The 23,417-nt window shown below is 34.2% G+C and overlaps 3 protein-coding genes across 6 annotated transcripts in view; 1 reads left to right on the top strand and 2 right to left on the bottom strand.

Annotated features, from left to right (window-relative positions):
- LOC105231168 (GTP-binding protein 1) overlaps positions 1–23,417 on the bottom strand; it is a 261,542-nt gene that overhangs the window by 116,982 nt on the left and 121,143 nt on the right. The gene's annotated exons all lie outside the window — the stretch shown is intronic.
- On the top strand, positions 700–23,291 carry LOC105232874 (uncharacterized). 2 transcript variants are annotated; one of them, XM_029553237.2, is made up of 10 exons: positions 700–1,224; positions 1,297–1,484; positions 1,543–1,676; positions 1,730–1,932; positions 12,788–12,936; positions 14,802–14,931; positions 16,459–16,603; positions 17,131–17,302; positions 17,355–17,700; positions 22,617–23,291. In XM_029553237.2, exons 1-10 carry the CDS (start codon positions 970–972, stop codon positions 23,244–23,246), a joined length of 2,352 nt encoding a protein of 783 aa, XP_029409097.1. In that variant the 5' UTR covers positions 700–969; the 3' UTR covers positions 23,247–23,291. The 2 variants fall into 2 exon arrangements, with proteins under 2 accessions (XP_029409097.1, XP_011213063.1); XM_011214761.4 differs by having other exon boundaries at positions 781–1,224; positions 14,820–14,931.
- Positions 23,283–23,417, bottom strand: part of LOC105232872 (solute carrier family 28 member 3) — a 26,749-nt gene continuing 26,614 nt past the window's right edge. For all 3 annotated transcript variants that reach the window (XM_049452880.1, XM_049452882.1, XM_049452881.1), the window contains exon 9: positions 23,283–23,404. In XM_049452880.1, the coding sequence (XP_049308837.1) occupies positions 23,304–23,404 (101 nt within the window). In that variant the 3' untranslated portion in view covers positions 23,283–23,303. The remainder of the gene's footprint in view (positions 23,405–23,417) is intronic.

Here is a 23,417-nt window from a genome sequence, read left to right as displayed (position 1 = left end):
TTAAAATAAAGGTTTATTTACAACAAATATTAAAAAAAATAATATTGTTACAAAAGTAGTATTAAGTTGTATTTGTATTGCTATATGCATCCCTTATTATGAACAATAGCTGTAGGTATATGGGATAGCATTTGTCTTGTCTGGCGCCGCAGCTGTCTGCTTAAACAATTGCTGAGTCTGGCGCCGCGGCTGCCTGCTTAGCTGCATTTGGCGCCGTATAGCATTATGTTCTTGTAATTTCCAGACGCAATATTCTAGAAGGACACGTCGGCATCAACGAGGAGTGCGAGGCTATATAAGCCGTGGCAGCGCCAACGTAATCAATCAGTGCTAAGAGTAAACTGTTATAGTGTAGACGAGTTGTAAAATAAAGAGTTGTTGAATTGAATTAAACAGTTTTTGGTTTTATTCGTCAATCCAGAGATACGAACCTAGCAAAGTAAACTAGCAAGCAGTAAAATCGTAACAATATACAGAACCGTTATAGTGAAGTGTTAGTAAGTGAAAAGTGCATAATATAAGTGAAAAAGTTATTCACAATATACAAATAATCAATGTAAAAGTTGTCAATTTTTTAACTTTAAATGCAAATATCTTTAAAACTATAAGTCGGCGGTAACCATATATATATATTTTCGTGATCTGGAGAACGTCACCTTTCCAGTGATACCCATTTTACTCCCGAAATCCGGGGATGCTATTCTAAATCCCAGTCGAAATGAAAACTGCGCTGTCAAACTGCTGAAGTGACAGCTTATTGCTTACAATATATGGCAAACTAATTGGTATACCATATATTGTAAGCAATATGGAGTCTCCACAGGCAATAGGCACGGCAATACAGTTAGTAAGACATAGATTTTATCCTGTCGAGATGCCCCGTAATGTATCTTCGTTAGTCTCTACGTATATCGATAGAGTTTTCCAAATGCCCGCAAATTCAAACAGATTTTAAATATTGTTGTGGCTATGGATAATATTAAAAGTACTGACATTACTTATTCACAGCTTTCATCTTTGGATGTGGAATTTATTTCCAAAAATATATCTAAAGAATACGCCTTCAGTATTATTTCCAAAGCAATTGAATGCAGCGACATCACTGCTGGTGACGTACTAAATCTGTGGGTGAAAAAGTTGCAAAAGATTTATAGTTATGAACATTTTTGTCGGACCGATTGGGGTATTTTAACGCTTTGCTGCCAAAATTATTTCGAAAAAATGGTTCGTTTTGACTCATACTTTGGAAGAGTTCTATGTTTGATTAATCATATTTCACTTGCTGTTTATTACAAGGCGCTCGAAATGACTTGTGTTGTTGATGATAAAACATATAACCAACTTAGTTGTTGGCTAAAAGAATCTTCGGAGTTTCTCAAATCTATTCATATTTCTGATCAAAAATTTAATGTGACTGGAATGTGCGTGTTTTTTGACACTATTTTGGATTTAACCCAAAAATCCTGCCAATTTTTTGAAATGAAGTAAGTATCTTAAACAAATTTAAATTAAAGGTTATTAAAAGTAGAATGATCAATTTAGTGGCAAAAAGTCTGATTTAACTTCACAAATAGGATGGATAAATTTTCTGCATAACATATCACATAAGTTATTATGGGATTGCCTTGAAATTCATGGACAAATAAGTGATACGGAATATTGCGCTATTTTTCACTGTAAGGACATAAAATATTGAATGAATTCTGTATTTTATATATTTATTTTAAAGATATTAAAGCTTTATGTACCGGTGTTGCAAATGATAAATTTATAGAAATTAAAATCAAGATAGAAGCTTGGAAATTTGTTGCGAAATTTACTTTGAAATACGGTGCTTATGGAAAACATTATAATGAGCAACTAGAAGAAAAATTACCTATTCGTATTTTACTCCGACAAGCGGAAAATAGTTTACTGATGATTTATAAGAAGGTAAGCAGTATAAGTGTTTAATTTTTTTAATCAAATATATACAAATATACCATTTCTGGATATATACACCCGATTTGCATTTAATTTTGTGAAAGAATGTAAACTCTCTATATGACAAATAATTAATTTTTAAATGCTGTTAACGTTTTCTAACCTCGTCGATAAAATTTAGGATAATGATAATGCAATGTACTGAATCATTAACAGTTTTCATCCCGACTTTCCCTTCTCCTTTACCGAACAATAAACACTCTTTCCCAACAACCTTCTTATAATTCCAAACCGTCTCAGCATTTGCCTGAAGCAGAACAGTCTTTCAGCTACTTGCAGCGCACACCATGCACTTATTAAACACTACGAAAATCTCTTCAGTTCTACGTGTGTATCTTACCTTCATTATTCATGTAACACTTCACCTTCACTAGAATTGAGTCCGTCATTATCTTAACAGTACGTTTTATCTCCCGTTGTGTTTCTTAACACCAAATTACATCCCTTTACCATGCGAGCAATATATTAATTATCAAATTTCACCAATATGATGTATGAAATAAGTATATGACCTTTATTTTTTCTTTACGCTTATTTGATATTCTAGTTAGTTTTGCAGCCCAAATTATTTTCTCCAGAAATAGGTTGAAGAAGTCACACGAAAGGGAGTCACCTTGTCTGAAACCTCGTTTGGTATCGAACGGTTCGGAGAGGTCCTTCCCGATCCTGACGGAGCTTTTGGTGTTGCTTAAAATTAGCGCACAACCCAGTGGAGGGGATGTTTCACTTTCTCACTTGAGCTCGCTTTTAAACGGATGTTCTTTGGCTACCCTGAGGATACTTGGCCAAAGACCGTTAGTCGTGAGCTGCTTCAGCCATATGTAAAAGAATCGTTCATGTCCTCATCCTCTTTCCTGATAACAATATTATCAATTTCATTGGAGTATTATAAGAAACGGCTGCTCAACGAACTTAGATTCAATCTCTTCAAAATATTCTGTCAAAATGACTTGAAGTATTAAACGATTGTCTCAGTGTGAAATTTTCGAAAAAGGCTTCCAACATTTTTGAAATTTTTGTTTCACATCATACCTTTTGTTGGTCAAAGTCCAAAAAGAAATAAATGGTAATAGGTTGTCTTACATCTACTCAGAAATTTTTGCAAGTGCAACAGCTTATCTCACCGTACTACATCTTCCAGGCAATCTCCGTAACAAGCACTGCCGTGTAGAAACAAGTTTTTTAAATTTAATTATTTTAAATATTTGAAATTATTGTTTGTTTGTAGAGACTGCAGCCTTTGTAGGATGCAGTGAGCAAAGCAGACACCGACTTCTCTTGCTATAGTGTAATCGGGTGTTTGGTGATTTTGAAAATTTTTAACATATATAAAAGGTGAATCTCTGCGTGTGTACGAACACTTGGCATTAATGAATTTGGACTAATATTTTTTTTGTTGGTTCTGGGCCCAAGGTCAATAAAGAATATAACCATACCGCCTCAGGGCGGCCTTGCCTGTTTACGCGACATTTCTCTCAGGTATTTCTTTGTTTGCTAGAATTTTTTTATTTTAATTTTTTTGAAAATGGAACATAGAAATGACAGGAAATTTAATCCAAGTAAACTTAGTGATCCCCTGCATAGGGTTGTGCGCTGGGTTTGGGACTCGCCACGTAAAAAACACCCCCAATGAAAAGGAAAAAACAGCCTCGGATGAGAGACCCCCCTTTTGATGACGACCGTGGCAAACGAAATAAGGACTATGATTTGAGGGCATGCACATGGAATGTCCGGTCCCTTAATTAGGTCCTTGTGACATTTACTACAGTGGCCATATAAAGGAGCGCAAGTTTGGTGTTGGATTCGTGCTGGGAGAGAGACTCCGTCGTCGAGTACTATCATTCACTCCGGAGAATGAACGTCTAGCAAAAATTCGCATCAAAGCGAGGTTCTTCAACATATCGCTGATTTGCGCCCACGCCCCGACGGAGGAGAAGGACGATGTGACCAAAGATGCTTTTTATGAGTGCTTGGAGCGCACTTATAAGAGATGCCCCAGCCACGATGTCAAAATCGTGCTTGGCGACTTCAACGCCAGGGTGGGTAAAGAAGGTATCTTTGGCTCTACGGTCGGTAAATTCAGCCTCCACGAGGAAATATCTCCAAATAGATTGCGGCTGATCGACATCGCCGGGGCCCGAAATATGGTTATCTGTAGTACTAGATTCCAGCATAAGAAGATACATCAAGCTACCTGGCTGTCTCCGGATCGAAAAACCACCAACCAGATCGTAAACACCACCAACAATGTCAGCCTGGAAATCCAACGCAGGATTACTCTTGCCAACAGGTGCTACTTCGGACTGAGTAGGCAATTGAAAAGTAAAGTCCTCTCTCGACGAACAAAAGCCAAACTCTATAATTCGCACATAATTCCCATCCTGCTATATGGTGCAGAGGCTTGGACGATGACAACAACCGATGAGTCGACGTTGCGAGTTTTCGTGAGAAAAGTTCTGCGAAAGATTTATGGTCCTTTGCGCGTTGGCCACGGCGAATATCGCATTCGATGGAACGATGAGCTGTACGAGATATACGACGACATTGACATAGTTCAGCGAATTAAAAGACAGCGGCTACGCTGGCTAGGTCATGTTGTCCGGATGGATGAAAACACTCCAGCTCTGAAAGTATTCGACGCAGTACCCGCCGCGGGAAGCAGAGGAAGAGGAAGACCTCCACTCCGGTGGAAGGACCAAGTGGAGAAGGACCTGGCCTCGCTTGGAATATCCAATTGGCGCCACATAGCGAAGAGAAGAAACGACTGGCGCGCTGTTGTTGACTCGGCTATAATCGCGTAAGCGGTGTCTGCGCCAGTAAAGAAGAAGAAGAAACTTAGTGATGAAGAGTTGCTCCATTTATGGAAACAGTTGAAATAGGTGAGGATGATAGTGATTTTAACAGTGACGATTAATTGGACGACCGCGAGTATATGCTATTTCAGCGTGTTTTCGGAAAATGAATGAAGCAACTGGCTTATTTTGAACAAACCACTGATATGTCCTTGAATATATGTTCAATTGATGATATACGTGTAGGATCATCAACGCTTTCTAAAATACCTGAAGCATCTTTCTCTACCGCAGCAAGGTCATTGAGAGCAATATATTAAAAAAAGACGCGGATCTCCATTACTAACCCTGGAAAGTACTGGTCCCTTAGTCATTTTCTCTTCTCGTTGTTTTACAGATTTTGGTTTTTATTAAAAATTTGCGCTTGATGCTACTACGGCTTTCCGCGGCAACTCACGCTTACCGCCACGTATCACAAAGCTTGACGCACCTTTGGAAATTGATTGAAAGGATTGAAAATGATAAAACGGGATATGATCCGAAATGGTATACGAAAATTGTCAGATGAACTCAACAAACGGTTCGATTCTGGTCCAAAGCTTGCTCGCCTTTGCGTCGATGAGCAAATGTGTAGCACAAAATTAAAACATCATCTTCGGCAGTATATGCCCACAAGTGGCGAATAACATTGTTCGTCTTATGTGAGTCTACTGGATTTGCGTATCGCTTCGAAGTCTATAACGGCGCTGGCGTTAACATCTTTTTACCAGGTCAGCCTAATCTTGGAAGTACTGCAAATGTCATTATACCACTATTACAAACAATACCTGATTTTGCTAATTACATCCTCTACTGCGACAATATCTATATATCGTAACCTTTAGTCCCCAAATTAAACGGGAATACAATAGCAAATGGGTGGGGTAGATTTAATGGATGGACTTATGGGTCGCTACCGTATCCACGCAAAGTCTCGAGTCCGATGACATGGCTTTTTTACTATTTCGTAGATATAGCTGCTACAAATTGCAACAACAATCTTTCAGAACAAGAAAACAAGCTGTTAAAGTTGCCCGAGTTCCGTAAAAAAATTGCTGCTGGTCTTGTCGCTTACAAACTCAATCGTCCTGCTGATCGGCCAAGTTTCACACCATCAACACTCGTAGGAAAGAAACTAAATGTGGGCAAAAGAGCAGAACATCCAGTCGCGCATGTCTGCTTTGATCAGTATGGTCACTTTTCCATTTGGCTTCCTAAAGATGGTGGAAAAAGAAAATGTAAATTGTGCTTAAGTTCAGAAACGAAGAATGTTTGATACAAATGTAAACTAAATTAATGCCACTCAACTAGGTAAAACTGTTTTTTTTTTTGACAATCATCACAAAAACTAATAAAGTTATTGAAATTCTTCTTTTGTTTTTCTTATTTTTTTCTTTTGAAATAAAATGAAATTTTAATTGAAACCACACCTATTTCTTTATTTTGACCTAAACCGGCAAGGCTGTCCTGAGGCGCGTTTCAGATTATTTTCACCTGTGAGCGCAAAAAAAATAAAAAAAATCATATCATATTTTTGAGGTTTATGAAGCCTAATTAACCTACAAAAAAATTCCCAATCTTTTCTGTTCACGATTTTAGTTTGGCCTGTTAAAGGGTTAATTTCAACATTAAAAAAAAATCGGGAAAAGCAGTGATTTTTTGGAGCGGCACAATGAGACGATCCCATAATAAATGCAGTCTGTAGTATTTTCCCCTAACGGTTGTACGTATTACCTAAAACTAAGCGAGATAGATATAGGGTTATGTATATGGGCATTTCCAATGGTCGCGAACCGTATGTTCGCACGCATTTATAGTTCAAAAAACAAGGAAAACATAAATTTGTCTTAATTTTTTTTTTATGTTTCAATAGCATTTTGCTAGGTCTTTCGTTGGTGCAAAAGGTAGGATCTTTCGATTTTTATTTTTTAATATGCTGTCGCGAACGTACGAATAATGGAAGTTGCTTTTGGGTGCAACTAGAAAAACGCAAAAAATAGCGAAATGGAGCAAAATATTCTAAAAGGATTAATTCATATTAAATTGGAATAAAGTAACTTCCTCCTAACTAATTGCACGCTGGAATTTTTCCATTGGTTTTTTATATATAAGGTTGAGTATCGGTCGCGAACGTACGATTTTTCCATCAAGTTTTTATTTGGATTTTGGAAACCTTTTCATAAATAAAGCAAACTAATATCCCTTTTATTGATTGAAAAGATATAAACATATATAAAGCACAAGAAATATTTATTTAATATTGTTATATTTTGAATAGGCCGTACGAGCAGCACCATTCTGATACCTGCAATATTCGGTATATCCTTCCATTTTCGATATAAAGTTGGAGATATCTCGGAAATTGTATCAGCTCCAATATATAAAATTTTAATTTCAGTAATGTGCTCTTGTGCACAGTTGTGAAAAGAAAATGCATCGTTTAAAACGACATTTTTTGTTCTCGTAATTTGCCAGATTTTTCTTTTCACAATTGCTCCAACGCCATCGACTGCACCTTTACCATGTGACTTTGCAAAACAGTTCCACTCAAGTTTTTTACAACCAAATTCGGCCAGTAAATCAGGTTAACTCCAAGCACTAAACTTATTTTTAAATTGACTGCTACTTCCGTCCGAAAAAAACGAAAATACTTTCAAATTCGCCAAAGTCGTTACCTGATTTCGTCATACAATTTTCATTTTTGATATTGCAACAAACTAATTTTAAGAAACTTTCGAAGCCTTCGGAAAAACATTCAATAACTGTCGCACAGCCAATTAACAAAAAACTGAAATTGGCGTGACGCATGCATACACACATGTTGTATGGCATTTTGCTCGAAAGTTGAACATTTCTTGGGCGACATTTTCCCATCAGCAATGAGTGTATCCCTTTTTCCTGCAGCCTGAACGCAAAAAAATTTCTTTCGCCAATTTTAATTATGTCTCCAATTCTAAGTCACTTTCAAATGTACGAGTATTTTTTTCTTTACAATTTGTTTGTTCGATATACTTTTTATGCAGTGCAGCAATGACTTCCACTTTCTTTGCAAAATCTCTTGGCAATGCATTTTCAGCTTTCTTTAGGGCTTTCCTTAATGTTTGTTTGCAGGTATAAGTAAAAAGTTCTTCTCCTTGTCTACTGTAATTTTTTTTTTGCGGTATATTTTCAACCTCTCACATTCTTTTTCCTGCATCTCTTTTAACAGCTTGTTGTTTTTTTGGCAATTTCGATAGCTCTAAGCGGCGTTTTCTCATTCTTTCAACTGCTTTTTCACGATATTTTTTTTATCTTTTCGGGATCGCTTTTGATTTTGTCTAAGTACACCTGATGTTTGACCTTTTGCGGTTTAGCACATGTTTTACCCATCTTTATAAATATATGTATATAAATATGTGCGTATTAAAATAATAATTAAAAATATGTACTTGTTTAGAAACAAATCAATACTTACGGTAGCGAACGTACGAAATTTTGAAAATCGAAATAAAAAGTTTGATGCACTGTTTACCTAAAGTAATTTTGTTTTCTGATTACGGATGCTTAACTTGCTTTAGTCGTGTTTTTTTAGGCACCTGTTTGCATTCAATGTGAAGTAATAGCAATAAATGACGTGTTCGGTCGCGAACGTACGATTAGATCGTAGATAATAAGCAAAATAAAAATTTACCGTTATTCGATTTTTGTTTGGCCTCTTTGCATTTTTCTCTTCTTATTTGGTATTAATAAAGAGATTTTGTGGAAAAGTACAACTATAACATAAGTTATTCATATAAAATAACTCAAGAGAAAAAATACCTCTAGAATAGTAAAAGTAAAAACAAATAAGTTTTCAGGTTTCAGGTCAAATTTTTCATGAAAATACCAAAGAGATGTTATGAGAACATTATATTCAAAAAATTTAAACATCTTTGTAAAATCTTATTAAAAAAATTGTATCTTTATTAACATTTTAATTTTTGGCCCTGGTTGACGATTCTGTGGAAATGCTCATATATAAATGGTCAGGATGACGAGTAAAGTTGAAATCTGGGTGACTGTTGTTTTTCCGTTCGTCCGTCCGTGCAAGCTGTAGTTTGAACAAAAAATGTGATATCTTGATGAAACTTGGTATGCGGGTTCGTTAGTAAAAAAAATATGAGTTCGTAGTTAGCGTAATCGGACCACTTCCACGCCCACAAAATACCATTAACCAAAAACCTATGCCATAACTAAGTACTTACTTAAGATATATAAATGTAATTTGACACAGGGGATCGCAGTAGCAAAGGACACCTAGGGAAAAGATTTTGAAAAAGGCGGAGTGGCCCGCCTCTAAAAAGTTTAATGTATATATCTCTTAAGCCACTAAAGCTACAATAAGCACAGCATAAATACTATAGGAACTCCTACCTCCGCTCAGTCCCCATATAATGGTATTGTGAAAAACTACGAAAAGCGCAATAAATCAATCACTATATACACCAGATGCATTAAAATTTACCTCCGAAACATGAAAGGGGTTTATGGGAGCCGGTGTGAAAATTGGACGATGAGAGCGGCACCGCCGATTTTTTGGTGCAATCCCATATTTCGTGACCCGATCGTTTGTTTGTACTAACCGTGCCCGACGCTGCTTAACTTCGTTGATCGGACGAGAGCCGATGTATTCAGCGTGGTATTGTCGTTGGCTTCTTCGCATATTCCTATGTGACAATGCGAAAATGGGCGAAATCGGACTATAACCACGACTAATTCTCATTTAGAATTTTAAATTCCATTTGATTATTTCCTTTTCTAGTACACAAATCAAGATCATATAACGATATAAAGCTTTGAACGAACAATGCCTTTCAAGTATGCCACCAAAATGTTACCAAAAATTGTCCAAAATAAGCCACAACTGTTCAAGTCCCTAGGTACTGAATATGTGGACCCAAATATCTATAGTTGACTTTTGACCGAAAATATCGGTCGATGTATGGGATATACAATTGAAATTCAGAGATAATCCTTTCCTGACAATAGTAATTCTTTGTTTCAAAAATGGTTTGAATCGGGCCAATACTTCCCTGAGCCTTCATATGTTTAGTATAAAATGATTTTATACTGCATATATCGGCAAAAATTGCAGTTATCCCAATGAATTTTACAGAACGTGTTTTACTCATAACGGTGTGCCTTTGTGCCTAAAATAAATAACTACCTTCGTAAAAGAATTATATGTGCAATACAATAGTTTCAATTAAAAAAGTATCAAAAACACAAAATATATTTTGATGGCTTACAGTTTTAATAATGGTTTTATAAGGTGTATTAAACAAAAACAAAATTCTAATTATTTATAAATTTTTTTTAATAAAAAAAAAATATTTTACTTTAATTCCATAAAAAATAATTATATGTGCAAAATAGAAAACTTCTCAAAATTCATATCCAATGTTATTTTAACTCGTATATAATAAAAAAAAAACTTTAAGTAATTGATGTTTTAAATATTTTTAGTATGTAATAGTACTACCGTTTTGGAGTTTTACCATGCACAGTCTTCGTGGCTCTTGGATGTCGTGTACATTTGGACCATCCAAATTAAACTTTTTTTCGTCACTAAAAATTACATTTCTCCTCCTAAAACCGATATTTGTCGCAAAATGTAGGGGCCTGCGAATATTCGAAATTTCGAATTATTCGACGCGAATCGAACCGAATTATTCGATTCGAGATTCGACCCGAGTATTCGCATTATTCGAATTATTCGAACTATTCGAATTACTCGAACTATTCGAATTACTCGAACTATTCGAATTACTCGAACTATTCGAATAGTTCGAATAATTCGAATAATTTTAATATTTGACTATTTGCATGATTTTTTAATTAGCGCCAGTAGTATCTGAATCTCTGTCATGCATCTGACGTACATTTGTCATTTTAGTTTAAAATTTTCAAAAAATCAAACGTTGGTTATTTTTTTTTAATTAAATAAATGTCTTCCAATAATTCTGAAGAGGAAAGTGTGATTTTGGAAGTGGAACCTGAAATTGGTGTGGGAAGTAATAATGAGGTTGTGTCTTCAACACATCGGAGTCCTGCTTGGAATTTTTTTAAGCTCAATACTGAAGGATACCGAAAAGCAATATGCAATACTTGCTCGAAAGTATTAAAATTACCAACATGTATGATACTTTTTTCTGACTTATATACACATATATATCTATACTAATTAATCATTATGTTTTTCTAGCTACTATGTCACCTATGTTAAAGCATTTATATTCGACGCGAATCGAAGCGAATTATTCGATCCGAGATTCGACCCGTATATTCGCATTATCCGAATCCAAGGATTCGATTCGACTCGAATCGAACTGGATTCGCATACCCCTAGCAAAATGAAATACGAGCTTCTTTATGTTGCTTTTTCATTCGCGGCTGAGCTAGTTTTGATTCAAACTTGAGGTCAAATTCATGCTTCACAATTTGCTGAACACGGTGTCTAGTGATTAGTAAGCCTAAGTCTACTTTTATCTGCCTGCAACTCAAACCTTCGCTAATTGCTAAGTGATGAATGCGTCTCTTGGTCCGCTTATCAACTGCTGGTAACCGACCAGTACGCTTTATGACACCATAATTTTCAGGATTTTTCAAATAATTTGAAACTGTATTACGATGTCGGTTCACTGACGCACCAATTCGTCCATTGCTTATGCCGGCTTCGTGCATTCCAATTATCCTACCCCGCTCTTCATCTGATAGTTCTGTACCACGTGGCATTTTAACTATATAACTATTCCAAAATAATAAATTATTTTTCTACGCACTATATTTAATACTTATAACTTACTTATTTTTAAAATTTTCACTTTAGTTAAAAAACAAATTGAAATGAAACAAATAAACCTTATATACAAACAAAAATATGTGAACGACGAATACTGCATACTGGAAAAAGATTTACCGTTATTAATTCTCTAGATACACTGACAAAAAATTTGCACTTAACACTTTGAGCCCCGCGTGCCCACCCGTGGTAATTTTTTTTCTGTACCGGTGGCCAGCATGCTGACGAAAGGTTGTGCTTTAGTTAACAAGCTGAGACCAAAATTTGTTTACTTAGTTTTATTAATTTTTTGCGATTGAGGTGACTTTGTGATATTTATTTTTGATAAACTAAATGCATTTTTGTTGTTTTTTTTTTTGTGATATTTATTTTTGATAAACTAAATGCATTTTTGTTGTTTTTTTTTTTGTGACCACCGGTGGTCACGGTGTCCCATAATGAAAATCCACCAATGCCCACGGGTGGTCACATTGCCCCAAATCGTCAAAACATAAATATCCACCGGTGGGGCACGCGGGGCTCATAGTGATATAATTCTTTTACGAAGGTAATATCAGGATTTTCGAACATCCGACTCACTTTATTCCATATGATGCAAGTTGCAAGAGTATAAAATGTTCGATTGCACTCTAATTTTTTTTACTTGTTTTTGTTACTATTGCCTTTGAAATTTTTGATTTTTTTACATTTCAATATGTCCAGTGAGAATTTCATGACATTTCATCGATCGGAAGTTATTGCGATCGATAAAGATAGCAGATTCTAACGCACCAATCGACATTCAGGGGGCGTTAGATTAAAAAAGTCCTGTTTACTTTGGAAAGCTCCTTGTATATACACCATTAAATTTATATAGATTCAAATGGATACATAAATAACTGTACTGTTAAAAAAGATTATTATAGTAGTACATAGTAGTATTAACTACCACGGTCCGATATTATTTAAAGCGACTTTTCTCTTTCGGGAATGGAAGACATTCAAATTATTTTGACTCGCATTCTCGATAAAATAATAAAACGTAAATTAGACTGAAATATTTTTTGTCATAAGCGTGTGTGAGAGTAAAGATTAAATGAAAGAAATTTTTGTCAATTTTTGTTTTTAAATTTTAAGTGGATTTTTCAAATTTTAAATGATACACGTTTTACAGGAACTTGGAGAGGATGACAAATATGTGGATCAGTATTTGCGAATTACTGCATTTTATTTGGAAATATTATATAGAATTACAACAGTTTATAAGCCATCGGAATTTCCTGAATTTAAAATGTTTTTTGAAGTTTTACTCCTTTCCATGTCGTAAGTATTTATATATGTACACATATACATCATATGTACAGTACTTGTCCAATAAATTACGAACGAGAGCAAAAAAACAAAAATATATATATATATATATATATATATGGCGACAAAATATTGAATATGATTCAATACAAAAATATAATAATTTAAGTTTAATGTATATAGCATATAAAAAATAATTTTTTTCTAAAATTAGCCAAATATTTATGTTTTTATTAATGATTAAAGTTAGAACTATTTTTTACTTCGTTCGTAATTTATTGGACAAGTACTGTATATAAAGGGTGATTTTTTAAGAGCTTGATAACTTTTTTTTTAAAAAAAACGCATAAAATTTGCAAAATCTCATCGGTTCTTTATTTGAAACGTTAGATTGGTTCATGACATTTACTTTTTGAAGATAATTTCATTTAAATGTTGACCGCGGCTGCGTCTTAGGTGGTCCATTCGGAAAGTCCAATTTTGGGCAACTTTTTCGAGCATTTCGGCCGGAATAGCCCGAATTTCTTCGGAAATGTTGTCTTCCAAAGCTGGAATAGTTGCTGGCTTATTTCTGTAGACTTTAGACTTGACGTAGCCCCACAAAAAATAGTCTAAAGGCGTTAAATCGCATGATCTTGGTGGCCAACTTACGGGTCCATTTCTTGAGATGAATTGTTGTCCGAAGTTTTCCCTCAAAATGGCCATAGAATCGCGAGCTGTGTGGCATGTAGCGCCATCTTGTTGAAACCACATGTCAACCAAGTTCAGTTCTTCCATTTTTGGCAACAAAAAGTTTGTTAGCATCGAACGATAGCGATCGCCATTCACCGTAACGTTGCGTCCAACAGCATCTTTGAAAAAATACGGTCCAATGATTCCACCAGCGTACAAACCACACCAAACAGTGCATTTTTCGGGATGCATGGGCAGTTCTTGAACGGCTTCTGGTTGCTCTTCACCCCAAATGCGGCAATTTTGCTTATTTACGTAGCCATTCAACCAGAAATGAACCTCATCGCTGAACAAAACACGCGCGCGAAACACATTTCGAACCGAACACTGATTTTGGTAATAAAATTCAATGATTTGCAAGCGTTGCTCGTTAGTAAGTCTATTCATGATGAAATGTCAAAGCATACTGAGCATCTTTCTCTTTGACACCATGTCTGAAATCCCACGTGATCTGTCAAATACTAATGCATGAAAATCCTAACCTCAAAAAAATCACCCGTTATTAAGTGATATTAATCGATATTACATTTGTATAGCTCATATTTATTTCAAAAACTGAAATCAACTCAATCAAAAGCACTTTAAGCACCTTACCATCGGACAAAAAAGTTTGATCTTTTATACATATTAATGTGCGAGTTGTGTTATTAATAAAAAGGTAATCTCTTTGCAAAACAAATTCAGTCAAATTGTGTTTAGTTTGGCTCTAGTTCTCTTAGATTGTTGATTGAGTTCTCTTAGCGCAAGAAATTGATACATATATGCTCGAAGTTGCGCATTTACCAAATGTTATGACTAATGTAATTTATTTCCGTTATGAAAAAGTATGGCTTTTTCTCATGCCAAAGTATTACTGTTATTAAATACTGTTATTAAGTACAAATAACTGCAGTATATCTGACAAAATAATTAAATTTTCATAGAATTATTTCAGCTTTAAATTTGGTTCTATCATTAGGTGATTAAAAACAACCTTTCATTGCACTTTATTCTGCAAATTCCTATTCCTATACAATATGATCTTACTGTGAGAGCCAACAATCATCAATTTAACCATTTTGTGTTTGAAAGTATTTAAAAGATTAACTATGTTAATAAGTTTAATAAGCGTATACAAATAATTTTGTCAATTAATTCAATAATAGTTTTAACGAATATTTTAGGCCGCCTAGTTTTCTGCGAGGGAGCAGCATTTTCACTTGCATCGAGAAGCATGTCTTCCCTGGTTTATCCAATATACTATTATTGTTATATAAAAATTATGAATTTCAAAAGGTAAAAATGTTTCCAACTATTAAATACTTAATGTTTAGTATAAGATATTGTTGCACATCTGGTACCGTATAATTTTTGTTTATCTCAACCGATTTTGATGTATTGAATTCTACAAAACATTTAAAGGTCGGAAAAGTTCGGTTTGCCACCATTGTTAATATATACATAAAAAAGTGTTGCTGACATATTTCAATTCCGGTAACGTGGAATTGAGTCTCTTGAGAATTGTTTGACCCTTGCCCAACTTCATTCTGGATACTATAGCAGATTAAACTGTTTTTATCTAGAATTGACCACGACAGACCAAATATATGTCCAGCATAAAACGAGTCCCCGCATGTCTCCAACCACCTCTTTGTATGCCCAGAAAACTCCCCTTCATTTAGCACCCCTTTCCCCAAAGTACGACCCCGTCGTAAAAATACGTTTCCTGGGCCTACCGTTAGTTGATTTTGGGGATTAGATAACCGTTACAACAACTTTACGGTCAAGAATACATCAGAAATTTTTTGGTCAAAAGCAGTTGATAGAGAGTACAGAGCAGCCTAGAGATAAAATAATAACACAATTGATTCGGCTTTGACTGGACATACAATTTTGAATGAATCATGAATTAGGCAGCATGATACATTTCTGTTAAGATATTTGTGGATTAGTTGTAAAATTCGGTTGAAAAGAAGAAATGGTTCGAGTTGACCAATTTGTATTGCATAACAGCAAGATAAATGACATCATCAATTTACGTTTAAATACTAGCTTTCCCCGCGGCTTCGCTCGCATCCTTGAATAAATAACAAAAACAACATTGTTGCCTTAGAAAATAATATATACCAAATTTCGCGAATATATCTTGTCAAATGTGACAGTTGTCCATACAAGAACTTCATTCCGATCGTTCAGTTTGTATGGCAGCTATATGTTATAGTGGTCGGATATCGTTCCGACAAATGAGCAGCTTCTTGAAGAGAAAATGACGTTTGCAAATTTTCAAAAGGTTATCTTAAAAATTGAGAGACTAGTTCGTATATATACAGACAGACGGACATGGCTAAATCGACTCAGCTCAACATATTGATCATTTATATATGTATATACTTTATAGGGTCTCCGACGCTGCCTTCTGGGTGGGGCTTTACAACTAAATCTAATATGACACTTCTACACCAATGTTTCAAATAAAGCGATCAGCAATTGTCTCATTATGAAATTCAATTTTTTGGGGGATCGTTCTCGGTGTGATGTATCCGAATTTCCACCTATACAAACATTACCAAATATCGATAAATTTAAAATACTAAAAAATATTAAATAGTATGTTTCAGAGAATAATTTAATTACAATGAGAGTAAATAAATTACACCTATAAAAGTACGCTCCAGTACAGAAAGTCAAAAAGTCTATCTCTTTCAAATAACAAAACCACTTGGTTAGATTAATATTTAAGTGAAATTTTTATATATTATTCTATTTATTGAATTGGTGGCATTTACTGGTAAATCATGGTTTATTTTGTATATTTCGATGTAGTTGATAGCAAATCATATTGGAGGAAGCGACTACTGTTACGAGTTCATTGTAACTTATATTCGTTGTTGTATCACCAATAAAGAAGATGATTACTTTGAAAGAAGTGCCGAACTGAATTTCGAAATTTTTAAACGGTTATTTCAAAGTGAGTAAATTGTTTAAGATACATTTTTTTAAATTATTTGTTATTCGAAGCAAAGTAATTTTATTGCATTTATGAATTTAATTGGGTTATTATTGGTTTTTATAAACAAATTTAATAATAAGAATTCTAAATATACATTTTTGAAATTAAATAGGTATTTCGTAATTTCCCTTTTTCAATGAATAACTGTGTAATTAAAAATTTTGTAGATGCGAAATTAGATGAACACGAACAAAATGCGTGTTCGCCGATTATGAATATTTTGTGGTCTCATCACGTTTTTCCTCGTTCCTTTCCCCATTAACTATGAGTTAGTATAGCTTCTGAAATCAAAACCAAAATAATTTGAGCGAATTCCGACAAAATGAATGACAATTTGGAGAACATTTTATGATTCGGATTTCTTAAGTCTAATTGAAAATTCTTTGGAGTTCTAAGTTATACGTTAGCAACACGACTCTCTAACTCCCTGATAATATGTGAAACAAATATTTAATATATCATCAAATCTAATTAATATTTTAAAGGACCTGACATATTCGTGAATTCAGTTCGTTTTGATGAAATAATGGATATGTATGCTACTTTGGTTCTTTTGGATTCTTCCGGGACTTTGTTAAGCAACATGCAGCAATATGTTATTAAAGGAAACTCAGCGTTATCCTTTGCATGTACAGATGTGTTGATATTAGTATCAAGGTAAATATAATTGTATATTGTTTTTATTTATTATTAACTTATAATATTACAGCTGTAAGGAAAGGCGAGCTTATGAGCTTAAAGATGGTCTTCAGCTCTGGGTGGAAACAAACAATCGTTTCGCTCAATTTTCCTCAAATTACCGGCGCCTTAATGTTGAACGACTTATAGAGCATTATATAACATTATGCTCTGGATTAGATTTGGAAGAAAATATCGAACATCAATTTCATCATTCCATTAACTTACAAAATAATTACAGCATATTTCATTGCATAAACAATGGCAGCAATACATTGGATATGAAAATGTTGAGCTCGAAAGCTATTAGCAAACTTAGCAGATTGATTGAAATTTTTGATCGCAATGCGATGAGTTTAAAGGACTATTATAAACTTGTAATTACTTTTTCATTAATTTCGTAGATTATTCGTACTTATAGCATAGTTAGTTTAGCGGGCTCACTGTTTGATGTTTTCCTTCTTCTGTTTATTAATTTTCGTCACAGTATTATTCTACTTTTACATATTAGTAGTACTATAAGTTGGATCTTCATAGGCGTCCACCGTTCTAGCACTGGGCCAGCTCTTGTGTGACCACAAGATCCTTTTGGCCCAGAGTAGAGTGAAGCTGAAACATCTCGGTAGTTTTATCTTCGGCAAACCAGAATATATAGTTGGAACTGGCGTATCTCAACAATTGCACTAAATAATTATACTATACTTTAAAAAATTAGTGACCATAAGCAAATGAAAACTATGTGAAGTAGATATTTTTGCTATACAATTAATTTTTATGCTCCTGCAACATGTTGTTACAGAGTATAATAGTCTCTTATTGGATCAAATCCGCTCAGGACAGATCCCCCAAGCATCCCTACCTCTCGTTAACTCCGCATATAACGGTACTGTTAAAAACTACTAAAACTGCGATAAATCATTAACTGAATACGAAAACAGAAACATACAATTTTATACCCGGGATTGTATGAGAAGAGCCGAGGTAAAAACTGGACGATGGGCATGGCGGCGCTCAGTTTTAGGTGAAATCACATATTTCGGGACCTGCTCGATCAATTGTTCTCACATTCCTATTTAACAGTGCAAAAATAGAAGAAATCGGACTGCAACCACGCCTACTTCCCACATAACACAATTTTAAATTTCACTAATTTTGATTATCCAGTGTACAATTAAAAAAGCAATAAATATTGGGTTGTCAAAAAAGTCTTGCGGTATTTTTATTGAATTTTTTTTTATTGAAATTGAAATGAATTTTTGATGACTCATGCCCAGCTCTTGACCGATGCTACGGCTGCTACTATGCCGGTCTCTTTCGACCAATTCAGCGATTTTATCGCAATTTTCGACGACAGGCCTTCCGGAGCGTGGCGCATCTTCGACCACCTCTACACCAGAACGAAAACGTTGAAACCATCGTTGTGCGGTGGAAATGAAACTGTATTGGGTCCATAAACTGAACAAATTTTATTGGCGGCTTGAGATGCATTTTTGCCTTTATCGTAGTAGTACTGTAAAATATGCCGTATTTTCTCATTATTTGCTCCATGTTTGCGACGCTATAACTCACGAACGACTTAAAAGAAACGACGACAATCAATCAAACACGTGTTAGCGCGTGAAATGAGCTTTCCAAAAAGGTATAGCATGACCCGATGCGACGAATAAAACTAGAACTACGCGCTTTCAGCGCCAACTAGCGAAAATACCGCAAGACTTTTTTGACAACCCAATATTACAGGATAAAACTTTGCTCGAAAAATGTTTTTAGACCTTATGACCAAGAGTTGTACAAACTTAACAAAAACCGTTCGCTGACATGTACAATTTCTCCTTTTGATAGCACCTTACAATTAACTCTCTCATTTTGGGGGTCCCTGACTTTTTTTTGTCCATTCTAATAATTAAAACGTTTTTAATTGAACACTGTTTAATAGATGTATACTCACTTTACCGCTAAGTTAAAAAAAATACGAGAATCAAAAGAAAAAGCTGCGTGTTTCTAATTACGTGGCCAGCCAAGAAACACACACCGAGAAATAATTTTAATTTTTTTCAATAACCAATCGGCAAATAGTCAAGTGTTTATTTAACAATAACGTTCAAAGTCTACACTAAGAATAACGGGGATTAAAATTTACAGTGCACGTTTTAAAAAAAATATAGTGATTTGATTTTTTCTAGCATATCGTTTCTAATTATAAGGCCACCACTGTATATGTATATATTTATATCTATAAGTCTTTATATTCATAAGTTCCAAACGCAAAAACAAAAATGTATATTCCTATTTTAATTTTTGCGTTAACTGGATTTTAGTGTAACAACAAGTAAATAGAGGCACCACAAAGTCTGCCTTCAGATTAAAAATCGGTAAAAAAAGCATTAAATAACTTTTAATGATAAAGAAAAATTAATATTTTCTTTGATAGCCACGTTGTTTTAAAACCACATTCATTCGATTTGGCATTGATCTCACCAACTTATCTGTTCCCTCAGCTGTAATTGGGAATCTTTCTGCCTGTGTTACACTTCGTAAAGCCTCCTTACTTGTTATTGATTGCTGACGCATTTTTTATAGTATATTCCACAGATGCTCAAAAGGATTGTGGTCAGGGGATTGGGAATCGTTTTCTTGTTGGAACCAAAACGACGAATATAATTCGAGATTGTTGCACTTTTTTCAAATTATTTTGTAAAATGGTTGAATACCTCCATCTATTCATTATGGATTCAATAAATTCAATCTCACCCACCACCACCGTGTTTCACTGTAACAACAAGATTTTGTTTTTTAAGAAGATTCATAGATTTTACGCGATGATAATGCACCATCGCATCGAGCCACGATGGCTCTGGTAATTTCCGTAGAATTCGTTTCAGTCGATCAGAGAGACAAAAAAAATTCGCTCAAGGAGCTCAAGTCCATCGCAAAAAGTGCTTATGAAAAGGGTTTCGAGAACTGGAAAAATCGTTGGCATAAGTGTATTACATCCGGTGGGAATTACTTTGAAGGCGACAAAATACATATTGATGAATAATTAAATATTTTGCGTTTTGTTTACATTTTTGTCACATTGAAAATAAATTAGCCTTTTGGTTTCCATATTTTTTAAATTATATTATATTACGAGCTCTCGCTTATTATGTACATATATACATGAAAAGTAACGGTTTTTTTCATTTCGAGCAAACTGAACGAAGACTCTATGGTGCCTATGTTTACTTGTTCTTCCACTAGAACACTGTTATCACAAAACTAAAAATAGGAATATGAATTTTGTTTTTTTTTGTACTTTTTGAACTTAAGGTTATAAAATATTTAATTGCTTATAAAGTTACAACTAAGCTCCAAATTAAGGTACAAAACTAAAATTTTGTACTGTAAATCCCACTGCCACAGGAGCGATGTCATGGCTGCTTATTTGAAAATATAACGAATTTCTTCATTATTTGCACTCATTTTTGAACAGCTGTAACTTTTTTTCAACTTTCCCGAATTTAATTTTTAATTTGATTGAATAAAGCTTAAAATCTCACCTTTCCAACACTATATGGTATGACACAATGTGACACAATGTGGTAGCACTGCAACGACATCTATTGACAAAATACGCGACTTTTTCGGCTACCCAATGTAAAATACCTGTAGGCTTTTCTTTCTAATTGGTATTCTTTACTTTGGTGCAGTTGAAAAAAAGTTACAGCTGTTCAAAAATGAGTGCAAATAATGAAGAGATTCGTTATATTTTGAAATTTTTGTATAAAAAAGGGAAGCCAGCAATGATATTAGTGAAATTTGCGGAGACGCTGCTGTATCAGTTCGTGTAGCACAACAATGGTTCGTTCGCTTCCGTTCTGGGAATTTCAATGTGAAAAATGCACCTCGCTCGGGTCGACCCATCGTTGAAAAAGTCGATGAAATTATGGAAAAAACTGACCATGACCGTCACATAAGCAGCCATGACATCGCTAAGGAATTTAACATACATCATCAAACGGTGGTTTAAAAAAAGCTGGCTACAAAAAGAAGCTCGATGTTTGGGTACCACATGAATTGTCTCTGAAAAATTTAATGGACCGAATTAACATCTGCGATTCTTTGCTGAAACGAAATGAAATCGAACCATTTCTGAAGCGAATGGTAACAGGAGAGGAAAAGTGGATCAAATACGACAATAATGTGCGAAAAAGATCATGGTTCAAGCGTGGTTAGGCTCAACAATGGTCGCAAAGAAAGGTCAACCAAAATGGTACATATTTGGTTCATTAAAGTTCATTTTAAATATAAAAAAATAAGTTGAAATTTGAGTAGAAATACGAGAAGACTTTTTCGACTACCCAATATTTCCGGGTTTTTTTCCACGCAGGTATTCATTTTTATAATTGTGCCTAAACACTGTATTATACAAGTTGATAGTAAATAATTTTGCACGAATCTAGTAGTTTCATGACGAACGTTCAAGTTGTTCAAGTTGGCACTCGAATTGAGTCTGACTACTGGATTATAGTTGTCGGTATTCGTGCGGATGACTACCACACCAGTATATTTAAAAACGTTGATAGCAATCCAGTGTTTACATTTAAAAAAATCACTATATAAAGTATTTAGTATGTTCAAATAATGCAATAATCCAAAAAAAGGTTATCGAAATAAAAAAAAATTAATTTCACGTTCGTCGTGAAATCTCTAATCTGAAAAATTATTTTCTAATATACATATAAGAATGTAGCGTATAGGCACAATTATTTCAATTGAAATTATGAGTTTAATCATATTAATATAAATGTAAATTTTTAAAATATATTTGACTACAAAGAAGTTAGAAAGTAGCAACCATTTTTTTTAGATCATTTAGAAGCACTTGTAAGTATACATATTTAGTACAAATTGTTAGTACTAAATTTTAAAATTCAGAATATACGCTATATGCTCATCCTATAGGCCCTTATTTTAACATTTTTGTAAAGATACACAACATGTAGAGGTGTTAGTGCAGTAAAGCCAACGCGCTATAGGCGCATGGAAAACTAAAAATATTGGGACTAGAACAAAATATATATAATCAAACGGATTATGAATAAATTCTATAAGAATTACTTAATGAAACATAATAAAAGATTTCAAGTAAATACTTTCTTACTAACAAAATATTCCCTTTTTCACAATTTTCTCCTTTAGTGTTTTATGTTCAAATAAATACTACTTATAATTTGAAGTATCTTCCAAGTATTAATAATATTAATGTATGTGAGAATTTAAAATTTAATAAAAGGTGAATCGTTTATTTTAGGTTTCGCACATGTACAAGCTTGTGAAATATAAAGCAGAAGTCCCTAATTGCTTACAACAAAAAATTGCGGAGCTACTTACAAATTGCGGAGCGAAACCATCTTTCCAAAGACTGATGAGTGCTGGATTATTACTAATGGCGAATAACCATACAAATGAAGAAACAGAATTGAAAATTATTACGTTTATTGAAAAAAATTTTCAAAATGGAATGTACTTCCCGATGCTGTCGTTTTGGTTAATTATTCAATGCTTCCGTAAGCAGAAAGCTAATTCGATTGTTCGAAATATTGCCGAAGCTATTTACAACCAAGTAGAAATACCTGATATAATTCAAGTTAGCACATTTGAAAAAGTACCTAAATCATCGGTTAATTGTGCAGCTGATTTTGAGTTTTACGCCAACATTGAAAATAATGTAGAAAGCGCGATAAGGCCCACACATGTTCTTCGTAAACGTCCACGAAATGACATAACCTTCGACGGAAATGAAATCGGCGACACTATACAAAATATCAAGCAGTTGTTGCAGAAAATTACCATGTTTTCTCAAAAACTTACAGAAAATGATTATGCAAAATTAAATAAATTATGTAAGGATATTAAAGTAATCACTGATCGTCACTATTAATACCCAAAGTATTAACTTATTAAACCATAGAATGTGTAACATTAATAGTTGAAAACTTTATTGGGATTTGAAAATGGCAATTGTTATATTTTTCCGTTCTGGTGCGTTAAGGAACTTAGCGTACAGGCGACTTTCCTGTTCCTCCTGGAGTAAAAGTCCTAAGAGAAAGTT

The sequence above is a fragment of the Bactrocera dorsalis genome, chromosome 3 (genome assembly GCF_023373825.1).
Source record: "Bactrocera dorsalis isolate Fly_Bdor chromosome 3, ASM2337382v1, whole genome shotgun sequence".
Classification (NCBI taxonomy): Eukaryota; Metazoa; Arthropoda; class Insecta; order Diptera; family Tephritidae; genus Bactrocera; species Bactrocera dorsalis.
The sequence above is the reverse complement of the archived record's forward strand: the minus strand, read 5'-3'. Positions and strand labels throughout refer to the sequence as shown.